This window comes from Aspergillus japonicus (assembly GCF_003184785.1).
Source record: "Aspergillus japonicus CBS 114.51 unplaced genomic scaffold BO86scaffold_85, whole genome shotgun sequence".
Taxonomy (NCBI): Eukaryota; Fungi; Ascomycota; class Eurotiomycetes; order Eurotiales; family Aspergillaceae; genus Aspergillus; species Aspergillus japonicus.
In genome coordinates this window covers 81,678-95,729 of record NW_020291722.1, presented here as the reverse complement: position 1 = coordinate 95,729, position 14,052 = coordinate 81,678, and the positions used below count along the sequence as shown (strand labels likewise).

General features: G+C 51.3%; 4 protein-coding genes across 4 annotated transcripts; 1 reads left to right on the top strand and 3 right to left on the bottom strand.

Annotated features, from left to right (window-relative positions):
• Positions 1–3,507: 3,507 nt before the first annotated feature.
• On the bottom strand, positions 3,508–5,517 carry BO86DRAFT_413517 (vitamin H transporter). Its single transcript, XM_025674752.1, has 7 exons — positions 5,206–5,517; positions 4,796–5,133; positions 4,567–4,737; positions 4,106–4,505; positions 3,898–4,050; positions 3,779–3,844; positions 3,508–3,720 (listed from the first exon to the last, which is right to left on the bottom strand). The coding sequence occupies exons 1-7, from the start codon at positions 5,352–5,354 to the stop codon at positions 3,528–3,530; spliced, it is 1,470 nt and encodes a 489-aa protein (XP_025522854.1). The 5' UTR covers positions 5,355–5,517; the 3' UTR covers positions 3,508–3,527.
• A 635-nt stretch (positions 5,518–6,152) lies between these two features.
• On the bottom strand, positions 6,153–8,470 carry BO86DRAFT_393072 (sulfatase family protein). The gene is made up of 5 exons (XM_025672941.1): positions 7,824–8,470; positions 7,301–7,773; positions 6,767–7,253; positions 6,589–6,710; positions 6,153–6,537 (listed from the first exon to the last, which is right to left on the bottom strand). Exons 1-5 carry the CDS (start codon positions 8,140–8,142, stop codon positions 6,205–6,207), a joined length of 1,734 nt encoding a protein of 577 aa, XP_025522853.1. The 5' UTR covers positions 8,143–8,470; the 3' UTR covers positions 6,153–6,204.
• Positions 8,471–9,915: 1,445 nt separating this feature from the next.
• On the bottom strand, positions 9,916–11,180 carry BO86DRAFT_324494 (MBL fold metallo-hydrolase; the record flags this gene model as incomplete). Its single annotated transcript, XM_025668477.1, has 3 exons — positions 9,916–10,502; positions 10,552–10,806; positions 10,862–11,180. The coding sequence occupies 3 exons, from the start codon at positions 11,178–11,180 to the stop codon at positions 9,916–9,918; spliced, it is 1,161 nt and encodes a 386-aa protein (XP_025522852.1).
• A 618-nt stretch (positions 11,181–11,798) lies between these two features.
• BO86DRAFT_348418 (flavin-containing monooxygenase) lies at positions 11,799–13,924 on the top strand (the record flags this gene model as incomplete). Its single annotated transcript, XM_025669317.1, has 4 exons — positions 11,799–12,439; positions 12,489–12,742; positions 12,790–12,926; positions 12,974–13,924. The coding sequence occupies 4 exons, from the start codon at positions 11,799–11,801 to the stop codon at positions 13,856–13,858; spliced, it is 1,917 nt and encodes a 638-aa protein (XP_025522851.1). The 3' UTR covers positions 13,859–13,924.
• Between the last annotated feature and the right edge of the window lie 128 nt (positions 13,925–14,052).

The following is a 14,052-nucleotide window of genomic DNA, read 5'->3' as shown; positions in this document are numbered from 1 at the left end:
CATAGGAGGATAGTTTCAGAGCCTTATTCAGACAAAGTCTGCATCAGAAGATGGAAGGGAAGCATGAGGTCGTGGGTCCTTCAGCGTCTGTGCCGGACACAAATGCCAGTCGCCGAGGCAGCTCTAAATCAGAAATCTCAGGCGAGTTCGCGGCGTCAGCAGCTATCAGCTCAAGATTCGGCGTCTACGCAATCATACCAGGTTATGCTTTACAAGCTTCGAGGTCACAGGCAACCTGGACAGAAGACGATAAACACTTTGGCGAAAGCACCAAGACCAATTGCCTACGGCAATTAAACCTAGACCACACAAGAGAGAAAGACCGTGGCCCCCTAAAGGCACCCGACTTAGCGACGCATGGACACTACTCGCTTAATGCGAGCTGTCTACTGCGGTTAGAAAAAACAGAAGTACGGCCGATCTTGATCATCAAGGCAACGCACGCCAAACACGAATCCGAACTGGCGAGACATGTCTTTTCTACGCACACGAACGGTTCTTCTTCCTTGCCTACGGAGGACCACACGTGCTGTGGGGGCTTTAAAGCCGCCCCTATAGTATGAGTGGTAAGCCCTTCGCCAGAATAAAGAAAATAACGACAAACCCCCATTAAGACAAAGTGGGCATGACAGAAAAGAGGAAGGGAAGGTGGAGGCTGTGGATACTTCAGTGTCCGTGCTCGATGACAGTTTTCAGGGCAATTCTGAATCAAAGTGTGGCATCCAAGCAAGAAATACAGACTTCCAGTCAGCGCAGAATTCGACATGAGAGGGGTCATTTAAACAGAGATGAAGCCTGCGGCTAAGCCTTTCTTCTATACCCATGACCAGCAATTTCTACTTTGTCTACATGAGGGAAAAGAGCTTATACGCATGCGGCAGTTCAGGACAATTCTAAGATTTCTGACAAGCCCTGAAGCAAATGCACTGAGTTTGCGGCCGTGTCAGATTTTCTTGGCTCGGAAATGTTTCTGTCGTGCACACTGTTTCGCAGCAGGAACACGCTAACACGTTATCCTCTCTCAACTCCGAGCAGCGGCAGGCATATGTTTCCGCGTACGAGAAGGTGTGTGGCATCAGCCAATCCACCAGGCACAGGACCCCGTATAGCGGTTGTAGTATTGACAGCTTTGACTGCTCGTGGATTCAAAACATCCTTTTACACCAAAGACATCGCCCAACTTTCAAGGTCAATTAGCCAGAGCCTTCCAGAACAACAAGAAGCTCTAACACTGGCGGAGTATTAGCAGATAGCGCCGACCATGCTGTCGATGCGACCAATTGATATTACCCAAAACGTTGGAATGGTGGACAAGCAGGGAACATCGTCGGCCTCTTCGAGATTAAGCAATCCCAGATTGCCGAACATTCCAAACTCACCACGACGAATAGGGACGTTGCTCATAAATAGTGGCTCTCGCCATGGATTGAAATGAGATATTTCACCAGATTTCCCTATAAAGGAGGGTTTGCGTCTATCCTCGCAGATAAACTGAGTAATCAGCTTATTAAAAACTGATTGAGAGATTCAAAAGGCCTGTTAATTTGACACCGTACACGAATGGGTGTATTGGGCGGTCCGTGTGCTGGAGAAAAAGGAACGACCTGTCCGGTATCCGGCTGAATTTGATTCTGACGGACTTATCCGACATTAAAGAATACCCACGGGATCAACCATCATACGATATGCACACGGCGTGTGGTGGTACTCAGTAATTAAAGGCGGCTACGTGATCTGCGGCGACAGAGGCGCCAGCCATGCCTATTGGCTTCTTCAGAAGCAGAAAGATATCAAGACCAAGTCTCTTGACACCAACGATCTGTCAATCGGCTCCGTTATTGTCAACAAGGACGCGAACCCATCCTTTCTTAAGACCACTTATACTGAAGTGCTTCACACGATACCGAAGTCCCGTATCGACAATGCAGTATCGAAGACATGATACACATTCGAGGACAAGATAGAATAGTCCTGGAAGATCAGCTATAACTACAAACGAGAAAGATGACTCATACGATGCGTTACGCACATGGGCCAGGCCACGAAGGTCACTCATTATGAGCTTCTTAACCAGATTGACAGAGCGAGCGACCTGATTTAACTGAGCATAAAAAGGCCGGACTAGGAAAGCTGTGTTTGCGTACACGAATCAGCAGAAAACTACTGATATGTTCCATCCAAAAATGACACAACCGGTCTTCTTCCCAGCGCTTCTTGCTCCCGTGCCACGTCGATATGTCGACGCGCAGCTTGAAAGCTGACGTGGCACACGATCGGCAACACACTGGGTTATACACAACATACGCGTGGCCTGTTGTAGCGGGACAGCAAATCGTCGGCGTTACAAGGCTGCCTGTCCTGGATGGCCCGGAAAACCAACAGTTGTACTTGAAGCGATGGGAAATATCCACCACGTTTAGTCCCTTGGGTGTCGCGTACGGAGTTGCGATGGAGTCTAAGCAAAGACTGCACAGCCAGGAACTCTAGCAGGTTGTTTGCAACACACTTCGTCTAGTTTAAGGAGGCGACCGAAGAGACGATCGCCAACTCGAGAGGGCATCATATGAGATCCTCGACCAATATGAGAAGTAACATGACTACTTTGGAGAGGCAGATAAGTAAAAATCTAAGCCAGCGCGCAAATATGTGCCTTATTCAACTATTGACCGAGTGAGATTATCAGCTTGGTTATGCAGCTAAGACTGTATGGAAGAACTTAGATACCTATATCAGTTATTGACCAGCTACGCAGAAAAGTAGGCTCTATAGCGATGTTTTATGCTTACATTTGCGATATCCCCGACTGCTCTTGCTCGATCACATGCTGATGAGATAGGGGTTTTCTAATGCCTTAAGGATAGGTGTATACCATCGTAGCATAAAGACAAGACCCGCTCAAGACCCAGGAAACCACTACAAGCATCTTTTCATCATCAAAACGCTCTCCGTTACTTTCTCATCCGCTAATTCTCAGCAGTTCTACAAAGAAAAGGAAAACCATGCAACACAAAACCCTCGACCATCAAACGCATCAGAAACTTTTCCAAACCAGACAATCGGCAACAACATCCATCACGAACGCGGCGTGGCAGATAAAGACATACCCCGCAAGAGCGGAGTGCAAGAGACAAAACATTCGGAGCCGATGGGCTGGGCCGCTGTTGCTTCAGCAGCTTCGGCAGCTGGTGCCCTGGGTATCCTGCTGGGTAGCAGACAAAAGCAGGAGCTGGTTTTGCCGCAGATTTCGGGGATGGTGAAGGGGCTGCTGCCCGTGCCCGTTGTGCTTACTGGAGGTCCAGCAGTGAGTGGCATGAATATAACAACTTCAAAACTATGCTAGTGGCAGATCACCGTCGCGCGGACTACATTGACTCGCGATAGAGTCCTCTACTAGCCTTCCCAAGACTCCCGAATTACACCCTACGATCACAAGTATGAAAACCACAAGCGTTGACAAGACGCTGTTCAATCATTATAAAGTCATAAAATCTCTATCATATCATTAATCCCAACATCCACATAACCAATCATACCGACGCTTTGCCCCCAGCGCGTTTCTGCTTGAACGCATACCACAGGATCAATACCAATGTCTGCACCCAAGAGGCCGCCGCCAGAGCGGCAATAGCCGTCAATCCATGCCGATACAGTGGCTTGTCCGACGTCCGGAAGATCTGCGAGCCCGAGATACCGGCGCAGTTGGCGGCCATGACGATCAACCTGTTGTCTCTGTTAGTGATTGGACTCCGGCGTTTATGAGGCTAGAAGGGGAACGTACGCCATGGAGACACTTCGTTCTTGAGGCGTCTTGCAGTGATAGCCGAGCCAGGCGATGTTCAGCACACTATGGCATGGATTAGCAGGCTATACTGTGATCAGGTGAAAGGGAAAGCGTACTGCATGCTGGCGTAGATGAGATTGGCAATCGTAATAACGGCGTATTTGTGCCAACGGGAAGAGTCATCGGGCATGGTGCGGAGGCAGGTGTAGGAGATGACGTTCCAGGTGATGCACAGCAGGACGAAGATGCCACGCTTGCCGGTTTTGTCTCTGCGTCTCATTAGCATCAATTCATATAGCACCATGGCACATGGGGCAAACGTACGAGAGCCAAGCGAGGATGGTCAACCAGACAATGCTCGCGTACACCGCGACACTGGCTAGAGCGTTTGCGCGGACGGCACTGAAGCCGAATGACTTGATCATGCTGGGCGCGTATTGGTTCAAGCCCTGGAAGGCGGACATCGAGACGAGCGTGATCATGAAGTGCTGGATGACGGTGGGCTTGCGCACGGTGTCCCAGACGTCGCGGCCAGTGATTTTGATGCGGTCGCCACGGGCCTTGAGCGGGTCGTCGAGAAGGACTCGGTCGCGGATGATTTGCTTTTCGCGCGCGTTGAAGTAGCTCCAACGGCCCATGCTGGCGAGTGGGCTACCGTCGCCGGCCTTCTTGGGAATGAACAGGATGAACAGGATAGCGGCGACGATGGTGATGAGACCCTCAACTGTTGCGGATCGGTGTCAGTGTTGCCCGTGGCCAGAAAGATCAGAGTGCAGGGCACATACTCAGGAAGATCCACTGCCATCCTGCGAGACCACATCTTCCCGATAGCTTCAAGAGTCCGGCAGAGATGAGACTCGATGTAGCACCGGCGAACATCTGGCCGTAGAAGAAGAGCGTTGTGCGAAAACTAATCTCGTCACGCTTGTACCACTGGGAGAGATAGTAAAGAGCACCTGTGCAGCACACTCATTAGGCAATCGTATCAAAACAGCCCACTGACGTCCAACATACCGGGAATGAAACCGCCCTCCAGCAAACCCAGCAGCAACCTAGTGACCAAGAAAGCAGGGTATGATTTCACGAAAGTTTGGAAGACTCCGACCAAGCCCCATGCAACCAGCTGAGCTGACAACCAGACTTGAGGCCCCACACGCTGAAGTATGATGTTCGAAGGGATCTCGCTGACGACGATGCCCGCGGACAGAAGCTGGGTGCCGACATTGATCTGGTTGGTGTTGATGTGCAGATCTTCCGTAATGGTGGAGGTCAAGGCAGCGCTGATATTGCCACGATCGACCTGAAGACCGAAGAAGGCGAGCCCGAGGACCGGTAAGAGAATAAGGTCGATTCTGGTGGAGGTCTATGTTAGACCTAGGAAAACCTCGCGCAAAGGTGTATGGAATTAGATAGGATGGACCTACTTCCGACGAACTCGGGCCTCTTCCTTGTCGTCCCAGTTCTTGATGATGTCGACTCCTTCCTCGTTGTTGTTGCTGGACTCGTCGCTCAGGACATTGTCGATGGCCTTCTTTTCGGAGAATTTCTGCTCAGGGTAGGAGTAGGTGGCCATGGCTGCTGAGAGTATAGGCGGGTGGCCTTGGGAGCTTCAGCTGGGGAACTCGGCGATTGAAAGCTCGAACGGAAAGCGGCCGAGTTGCAAGGAGAATTTGAGCTGGCTGGAAGGCATAATTGTATGGAGCAAGTGGGTTATTTATACGTTTAGACGGTGATGAAGTGACTGGAGAATGAGTTGTGCTGGCCAGCTGCGGGCGCGGGCTCGCTAAGATTGACCGGCGGTGGAGGAAGCAGCGGGAAGGATGGAGTGAGAGCCCGCCTGGATGGCGCAATCGCCGCCGCGGTTGATGTCAATCCACCCGGTGGGTTTGGTTTTTATCTTTTCCTGTATGGCTTGATCACCGAACTATCATCCTACAGTACAGTACGAGGTTGATTCTCTAGCTCCATCTTGATAACTCTAAGCGAGGTCGTCTCGGCTCTCGAGGTCGAATCTGTATGGCCGTTCATTGTCAAACTGCCTCCCGGGATGGCATCATCAACGACATGATAGTTCCTGAGAGCTTCCACCCTTCTTGGTGCTCCGGGCAAGTCAGATTCCACACATGTTACGATTAAGTTCCTAACAAAGAATTCCAACACGTGGTGTGGGCCGAACCACAGCAGGAACCCACGGACAGGCCAGGCCCACCCATATCCATCCATGCACATGCGAAGTTAATCGATGTCATCCCATCCTGTGCCTTCGAATCCACATTTAGATGTCCCATAGACTTGTCACTGATTACTAAGTACGAGTATCTATTCATCGCCTACAATAAGAACTAGATAACGTGCTCCACATTTGACCTTATATGGATTCATTACTCGCTGGTTTTTGTTGTATAACCGTCATAAGTACAAACTCAAGTCCAGGCTTCCCAGCTCAGCCCGTCACGATACTGATATCCCGCCTGCGGGCCCTCAGCTTCGATCAAGTAGCCGTCCTCGCATACCGAATATGATACCTTGGGTTGCTCCGCATAGAATTTATCGTACTGGATGTCCAGCGCATCCTTGAGGCTACGCACACCACCCGAAGGATGCAGAACCTTCCAGGGCTCAATGCAGGTACGACCCTGACAGGATTTAAGTACGAGAAGGAGTGCATCAATCCGGTCGATCACCGTTGCCAGGGGACGACCGAGCAATTGGGCCCCGCTGTGAGGGTAGATGTTGTTCATCTGGTAGGGATCCACCTAGAAATCCGTTAGCTAGATCAAACTAGGCTAGGCAGCGTTACACTTTACCGAGAGGTCGTACAACTCGTGGTTGTTGTTACACCATACCGAGTAGTACAGATTGTATTCTGGCGACAAGATCCGAGCGGACTTGTATGTATTATTGTTCATGGTCGGGGTTCCATGGGGGCCTTAATGTACTCGTGTCAGCAACCCAGTACCCCTATAGCGACAGAAAGAGACTCACCAATCCGCGAGAATTCTCCTTCAAGAACAGCTCGTCCCCAGTATTCCACGGTCACATGTTCATGGGCAATTGACTTCGTCTGCCGCGCCACAGGCATCGGAGTGCCATCGAAATCCGCCCGCAGAGGGATCCCGGCAAGTTCAAACAATGTGGGCGCAATGTCTATGTGCGTGGTAACACGGTCGACACTAACACCGCGGGGGAGGCCAGGCCCACGGATGTAGAACGGAACGCGGATGTCCTCTTCATATCCAGTAGTCTTCCCGGGTGGCAGCCGATGCTGGCCAATATGGTAGCCGTTGTCCGCACTGTAGATGATGTATGTGTTCTGGAACTCGCCACTGGCTGCTAACCGAGTCAGAAGACGATCTACCAGCTCGTCAACTCCCTGCAGGGCGCGCAGACGTTGGCGGTAGAGGTGATCTTCATAGTCGATCACGCTTTGGTTTTTCAGCTCGAGGTTGCGAACCCAACTAGCACCGGACACCTTTCAAATCGTTAGCTTACTTCTCACAAAGTCGCATTGAAGCGTACCTGTGCAGGGTTGAAGTGAGGTGTTCTCGGCACTTTCGCATCGGGGAAGAGATGCGCATGGCGCGGTGCTGGGAGCGGCTCCGTCATCACCGGAATCTCCTGGAGTGCCTCTACATCCACATTGGTGTGCGGTGCAATGGGGGCGACTGTGAGAAAGAAGGGCGAATCACTCTGCAATGCATCTTCCAAGAATCCCAGGGCTTTTTCGGTGATCACATCGGTCGTATAGTGGCCCTCATAGCTGCGCGGTGGCTCCTGATTGCGTTGATAAGTGGAGTTCCAGTATGAGTAGGTATAGGGATCGAGCAGGAAGTCGGAGCCATTGAAGCCGTTCACGAAGGGCGCATTGTAGGTGTCGACACTATGTGCGTTGAAGAGCTTGCCAGTGTAGAAGGTATTGTAACCAACAGATTGCAACCAGATGGGTAGGAAATTATCGTTAAAGCCTTGCGACACGAACTTCGGATAACCCCCTGGAGAGTTCAGATCTTTGCCACCTTGGGGTTTCAGTGTCCAAGCATACCATAAGGTGGATGTACATCCGTGACGTTTGTGTTATGTGCTTGTCGACCCGTCCAGAGACTGACTCGCGACGGACAGCATAGGGCGGTGGTGACAAAGTGATTGCGAAACTCAACGCCTTGGTCCTTGATCCAAGCGAGGGTATGTGGCATATAGGCCGGAGAGTTCAGCTGGAGATCCTGGTCATCGGTCAGGATGAAAAGGAAGTTGGGTGGTTTGCTCGTTGTCGGGTGCTCTTCCTGCAGTGGCTGCTGTTGTTGGCCTGGGATGGCCTCGGAGCCAGCGAAGAGGGCGACGAGCACCAGGGCGGAGTATCTCATGATTGCGGCCTCGATTGCTGGCGTTGATGGTAGGTAGCGGTTGATGTCAGTTATACCATATCAAAGCACTGATTGAGTCGGGATGGCGAGAAGATAGCGTGGAATGACACCATAGCGGGAGCTTGACTTTGCCGACCGAGCATTAACCTTTGGTTCGGCTAGAGGCACCCTGACGACACGCGGTGATGCTCTTTTTAGCGGCAGATTGCACCATGGATAGCCAATAAATCATGGTTCCTTGCAGTGCTTGGCCCAGACAGAGCCCAGACCCGGGCGACAAGCTCCACTCATTTTCCGGGGAAAGCATTCTCGATTGAGTGGATGAGGAGTTGGAACTTGGAAGGATCCAACGCGCCCTTGATTGTGGAGCTCGGCTAGAGCGAGGTGATGGCGTGCTCCGCTTTAAGATGAGCTCATGGCAGCTGTTCATTGCTTGAGTGAATAGAAGCCAACTGACTGCTGTATGACATGCATACTTGTGGAATGGAGTATCAACTGAGATTGACATTGAGAATGATCGGTAAGAGAGCTGTTTATCCAAAGACTTATGCAAGGCTCAACATAGCATTATTTTGATCTTGGACCGCTTGTTTGACCGCTCGACTGTCCGGCAGAATATCTTGCACTTTCGCGGCACGGGCCAATGAGGTCAGAAGGAAGTACTCCATAGCTCTTGCTGAACGACATGACCACAGGTATCCGACTTTTCAGCTTTCTCTGGCAAGCTCATGAGATACCACTTAGCTTAGGGAGATCTCTCAGTTAGTAAGAATCTGTAAGTTAGAGATGAAAGATAGTCGAAGCACTCAAGTTGGCACCCGGTGTACCATTGGGTCTCGGAGAATTGACGAAAGATATATTGTCAATCGAAATTCTCCTTCTCGTAAGATTCTATTGCATTGAATCGTGTAAGTCGCATACCATGCTATCAAAGTTCCGAGTCTCGGGAAGTCATATACAGTCCCAGGGTATTTGCTGTTCTATAAGTGTAAAATTAAAGTGCTATGTGCCATTGCTCCCTTATCCGTAAAGAGAGATTGATAGCGCTGGATCATTCTGCCGCCGGTGGGGTGGGGGGGAGGAGGCGGTAAGTTCTTGAACACACCCGAGCTCCGAGTTCCGCCCACTGTTGAACAAGATTCTGGTTGCCGGAGGCGGTCATCAAATAAACAGTTTCCCGTCCGAGTTTCTCCCGGCTGTCGAGCAGAATTCTGCCAGCCCAAGCGGTCGGGAAAAGAACAGTCTCGATCCCCGAGTTTCGTCCGCTGTTCGACGCCTTTCTGCCAGATTTGGGCGGTCAGCGGATGAACAATATTCTGACCGAGTTTTCGCCGGCTGTTCAAAAGTTCTGCCGTTTCATGGCGGTAGGAAGATAACCAGTTTCCACCCTCCGAGTTGTGGCCGTGGTTGTGGTCGGTCGGAGCGTAGCTGCTGCTTATCGATAAGGAGACAGACTATCATGGATGGACCCGACCACCTCTATCCAGGTCATAAGTTATCTCACACAACCAGGATAGTCCTTCTTCATGAGTCTATAACCATTTTTCCATCTCGTTTATCAGCATCACTGCAGACTCTCTTGATTTCCCATTCTAGAAAAAAGGGTAGTACAGTATGGTACATAGTTGCCACGTTAATTGCTAACTTGCGTCTCAGCCAGGTACAGTACAGTATATCAAGCCGCTAGTCATCGCTCTTCTCATATCCACTGCGAATTGTGGACTAGTGTCATGGTGATCGATGGCTTTTCCAGACGCTAAGGACAGACATTCTTTAAGGCTTCCCGGCGGATAGCTCCACCAATGCACCATCCCAGATCTTGCCTTCCCGCCAAAATCCTTCAACGAGTGGTAGCCTTCCCGGCCGACCCGCGCGAGGCAGCTCATTTACCCATCCCCATCGTACCCTCTCCTTCCATCCTTGCTCCTTCCAACCGTTCAAGTCTAGCTCAGGCGACTGGTTCAGGGTAGGGAGATACTGCAAGAGCTCCGGATCATGCGCAATGCAAATCAACACATTTGGTGAAGCGTCAATGCGGCGTAACTGGTCCACAGATTGCTGTGCAACCGCAGGGTCATCAAACACGCTGGCGTCCAAGGCAGATACATCGTGAAAGGGGGTTTTATCTTGATTGGCTTTTGTGATTGGGTGAAGATCAGCGAAGAGACTACATGGACAAGGGACAGGAAAGAAGGGGTCGCTGTCTAGGGTCTCGGCAGAGAAGTGGGCGGGAAATGGGACGTCTGCGGTGGGCCTTATCACTCCGGCAAAGTGGCAGATATCGCCTCCGAGGAGGATAAAAGTGTCTTCGGTTGTGCGGGCGAGGCCGCAAATATGACCGACACAGTGACCGGGGGTATCTAATGGAGATGAGACTTCAGTTCCGGATGAAGTGATCAATTGACGCACCGAGAAGATAGAAAGACCCATCCCCGAAGAAGTCGTGGGCGCGGTAGCCGGCGACCTTCAGTGGAAAGTCGGGCTCCACTACCTCACGGCCCTGAAATGCATCTGCTGGGACCGGAGAGTTGAACTTCTCAGGGTAGCCCGGGAGTAGACTTGGATCTTTCAAGAATCCAGGGCCCACAATCAATGCTGTTGATGCCGGAAATTTGGACACGTCCCCAACGTGATCCCAATGGTAATGCGACCAAATGATGGATGCTGTTACCGAATTAGGTCTCATTTTTGACGCATTGGAGTAAAGTCTCAAACTTACTGATTTCTTTCAAGGTAATTCCACTTTCATCCAGAATCTCGCCGACGTCCTTCTCTACCTTGAGCGCGGGTATGATCCTGCTAATTCCGTTTTTCGCGACCGTAGGAAGGTTCCAGTAGTCTTTTCGTGTGCCAAGATCAAACATGACCTTCTTGTTGAGTGCTTCGTTCTCGATAAGAAATGCGACGTCTGTCATATTGAGATATTCATGACCTGGCTGTACGGGCTGGATGAGAGTTTCTGTGCGAATGCTCATCATAGTGGTTGTATCCACCATCCTCACTCGCACTGTGTGGCTGGATTGTGGGATATCTAGCATTTCATTCATTGTTGCGTGTCTCTATTGTAGAGTAGAAGGAGGTAAATTGTGGTCTCGAGGAGCATGCTCGATTAAGAGGAAGGGGAAGTTTATCATATACCGAATTCAAGCCACAGCTGGCTAGTAGATACGGCGACATCCAGCCCTCCAAGCACCTCATTCGTTATCGCTAGCTGCAGTGGCTGGTGATACCCACCGCGGCGTACTGTTATCGTTATCGCAACGGCCCGATTCAGTCCGGGCCTTCCCCTCATTTCCCCTCAAAAGTCACCAGTCTCTCGTCAGCATCAAAGCCCTGCACATGCATACTTTCTATTGTCCAAGTGCCTTCATCGGAAATGATAAGCTCCTACTCGCTGTGCCGCTCGACACAACCGGGGTCAATTGACAGCATGCAGGTGCTGAGTCACTATTCTTGCTACGTGCTCAGATAAGCCCGCAACATTATCAGCCTGAAGCATGTCAACAATGTCCACGGATCCCGGACGCAGACTTATAAACTCCTCACTCACGTCGGTGGCATTCCTGTTGACCTGACACTTCCAAGCCACACATACAACCAAATGTTAGCCAACCTGTATGAATTCTATACATCATTATAGTCAACCGAATACCAAGATGGGATCTACCGACCCACCCAACCCCGTCTTCCAGAAGTACGGCGTACCAGACTCGGTTCCCCGCCTAGGGAGCAACAGTACGGGGCCGCACCCCTCATCCTCTACCCGCCCCGTTCACCACCCAGAGTGGGACATCCCCTCCGACCGTGGCTATGTCGTTTCCAACCACTTGATCAACGAACCGCCACCAGACCACAAAACCTTCAAAGTCATCGTCCTAGGCGCCGGGGCGGCGGGGATAGACTTCTTGCACCATGCACCCGCCGCCCTTGAAGCCCTGGGCGTTGAGGTTGTCTGCTACGACAAGAATGCCGATGTTGGGGGCACATGGTACGAGAATCGATATCCCGGGTGTGCGTGTGACATTCCCAGTGTGGCGTATACGTTTCCTTGGAAGAGTAATCCAGGGTGGACGAGTTACTATTCCGGTGCCAAGGAGATATGGGAGTATATGAAACAGATCGTGGAGGAAGAGGGGATGATGCAGTACATTCGCTTGAAAACTGCGGTGACCTCGGCTGTGTGGGATGAAAGTCGAAGCAAGTGGACGATACAATTGCGGCGGACTGACAATGATGGGCATGCGGAGGAGTGGGAGGAAGAGTGTGATATGTTCATCAATGGATGTGGCTTTCTCAAGTATGCTCCTGGCTATGTAGACCCTGTGAAGGATAACTGACGTTTTTAGTGCGTGGAAGTGGCCGGATATACCTGGGTTACACTCATTCCAAGGCAAGCTTTTCCATACAGCTGCGTACCCCGAGGGATTGAGCCTGAAGGATCAGAAGGTGGCTGTCATTGGGTCGGGTAGCTCGGGTGTGCAGGTCGTGGCTAGCATCCAAGATGAGGTATCTGAGCTATACACGTGGGTGCGAAGCCCTGTCTGGATCACGGCGGCGTTTGGGCAGAGCTTCGCTGGGAAGGACGGCCGGAATTTTGACTGTAAGCTGCCTGTCCCGTTTGAGACTCTCAGCCCTAACAGGTAGTAGATTCTTCTGAGCAAAAGGAGGTCTTCAGGCTCGACCCGGATAAGTATCACCGGTACAAGAAGGCTATAGAGAATGAGTTGAACCAGCGCATCAAGCTCGCTTTGCGCGATACGGCAGAGTCCGACACAGCTAATGCAGTAAGTACTCTTCTCGAAATGCTGGTCTGAAGTCTCACCCTCTATAGTACGCATACAGCGAAATGTATACTAAGCTTCAATCCAAACCCCACGTCCGCGATGCCATTATTCCCACTGATTTTAATGTTGCCTGTCGGCGACCCACACCGGGCAATGGCTTTCTTGAAGCTATAGCCTCTGAGAAGACAATCGTCTTCACCTCACCAATCAAAGAGATCACCCCTCGCGGCTTCATCGACACCGCCACGGGAATCGAGCATGAGGTTGATGTGATCATCTGCGCGACCGGCTTCAACACCTCCTACCAGCCTCGCTTTCCGCTTATCGGTCTAGACGGGGTCAGTCTAGCGGATAAATGGTCCGACACGCCAACAAGCTACCTTGCAATCGCTGTCGACGGATTCCCGAACTATTTCACCTATTCCGGGCCTTTTGCTCCGGTTGGCCACGGCTCCATCCTCCCGATCCTCTCGCATATAACACACTATTTCATTCAGACTATTCAGCGCATGCGCAAGCAACATATCCGTCGCCTGAGTCCCAAGCCCGCCGCGGTGGAGGACTTCGTCGAGCATGCTCAGGCTTTCCTCCCTCGGACCTGCTGGGCGGATCCGTGCTCGAGCTGGTTCAAGCAGGGGAGGAAAGATGGGCCGGTGATAGTGTGGCCCGGTTCGCGCCTGGGATATTTTGAACTGTTGCGGACGCCGACATTGAGCGACTACGATGTCGCGTATTGGAGCGGCAATCGGTTTGGGTATCTTGGGTCCGGGTTTGTGGACGTGGAGTTTCCCTCTGGCGAGCACGATTTGACTTGGTATCTGGACTGGTATTCGGGGAATGAAAACTGGCAGAAGAAGGGCATGGAGGTTGAGAAGGAGGAGGTGGATACGTTCAAACAATTGAGCGAGGGAGCCCTAGCCATTGAAGGATGATGTGCCTAGATGTGTGTCTGCACTGCTGCAAGTAGCTGGCTATGCTCTAGAAGTTCGCACCCCAACAGAAACATACAACCATTTTACAGCCCACTGTTCCTCTATCACGACTTTGTACCGCTAGAGAGCTAAAAGAGGAAACCAAGGAGTGAAACCCAGAAAGGGAGATAAATCATTAAAAGCCAACCAACCTC

What these genes read in the sequence shown, in the direction of transcription:
- BO86DRAFT_393072 (XM_025672941.1), bottom strand. Translation starts at nt 8,142, where the DNA reads ATGAGATACTCCGCCCTGGTGCTCGTCGCCCTCTTCGCTGGCTCCGAG. An exon ending in GGATGTACATCCACCTTATG is followed by an intron (nt 7,774 to 7,823) that starts GTATGCTTGGAC and finishes TGAACTCTCCAG; the next exon opens with GGGGTTATCCGAAGTTCGTG. An exon ending in CTCACTTCAACCCTGCACAG is followed by an intron (nt 7,254 to 7,300) that starts GTACGCTTCAAT and finishes ACGATTTGAAAG; the next exon opens with GTGTCCGGTGCTAGTTGGGT.
- BO86DRAFT_413517 (XM_025674752.1), bottom strand. Translation starts at nt 5,354, where the DNA reads ATGGCCACCTACTCCTACCCTGAGCAGAAATTCTCCGAAAAGAAGGCC. An exon ending in ATGGCAGTGGATCTTCCTGA is followed by an intron (nt 4,506 to 4,566) that starts GTATGTGCCCTG and finishes GATCCGCAACAG; the next exon opens with TTGAGGGTCTCATCACCATC. An exon ending in CTCATCTACGCCAGCATGCA is followed by an intron (nt 3,845 to 3,897) that starts GTACGCTTTCCC and finishes TCCATGCCATAG; the next exon opens with TGTGCTGAACATCGCCTGGC.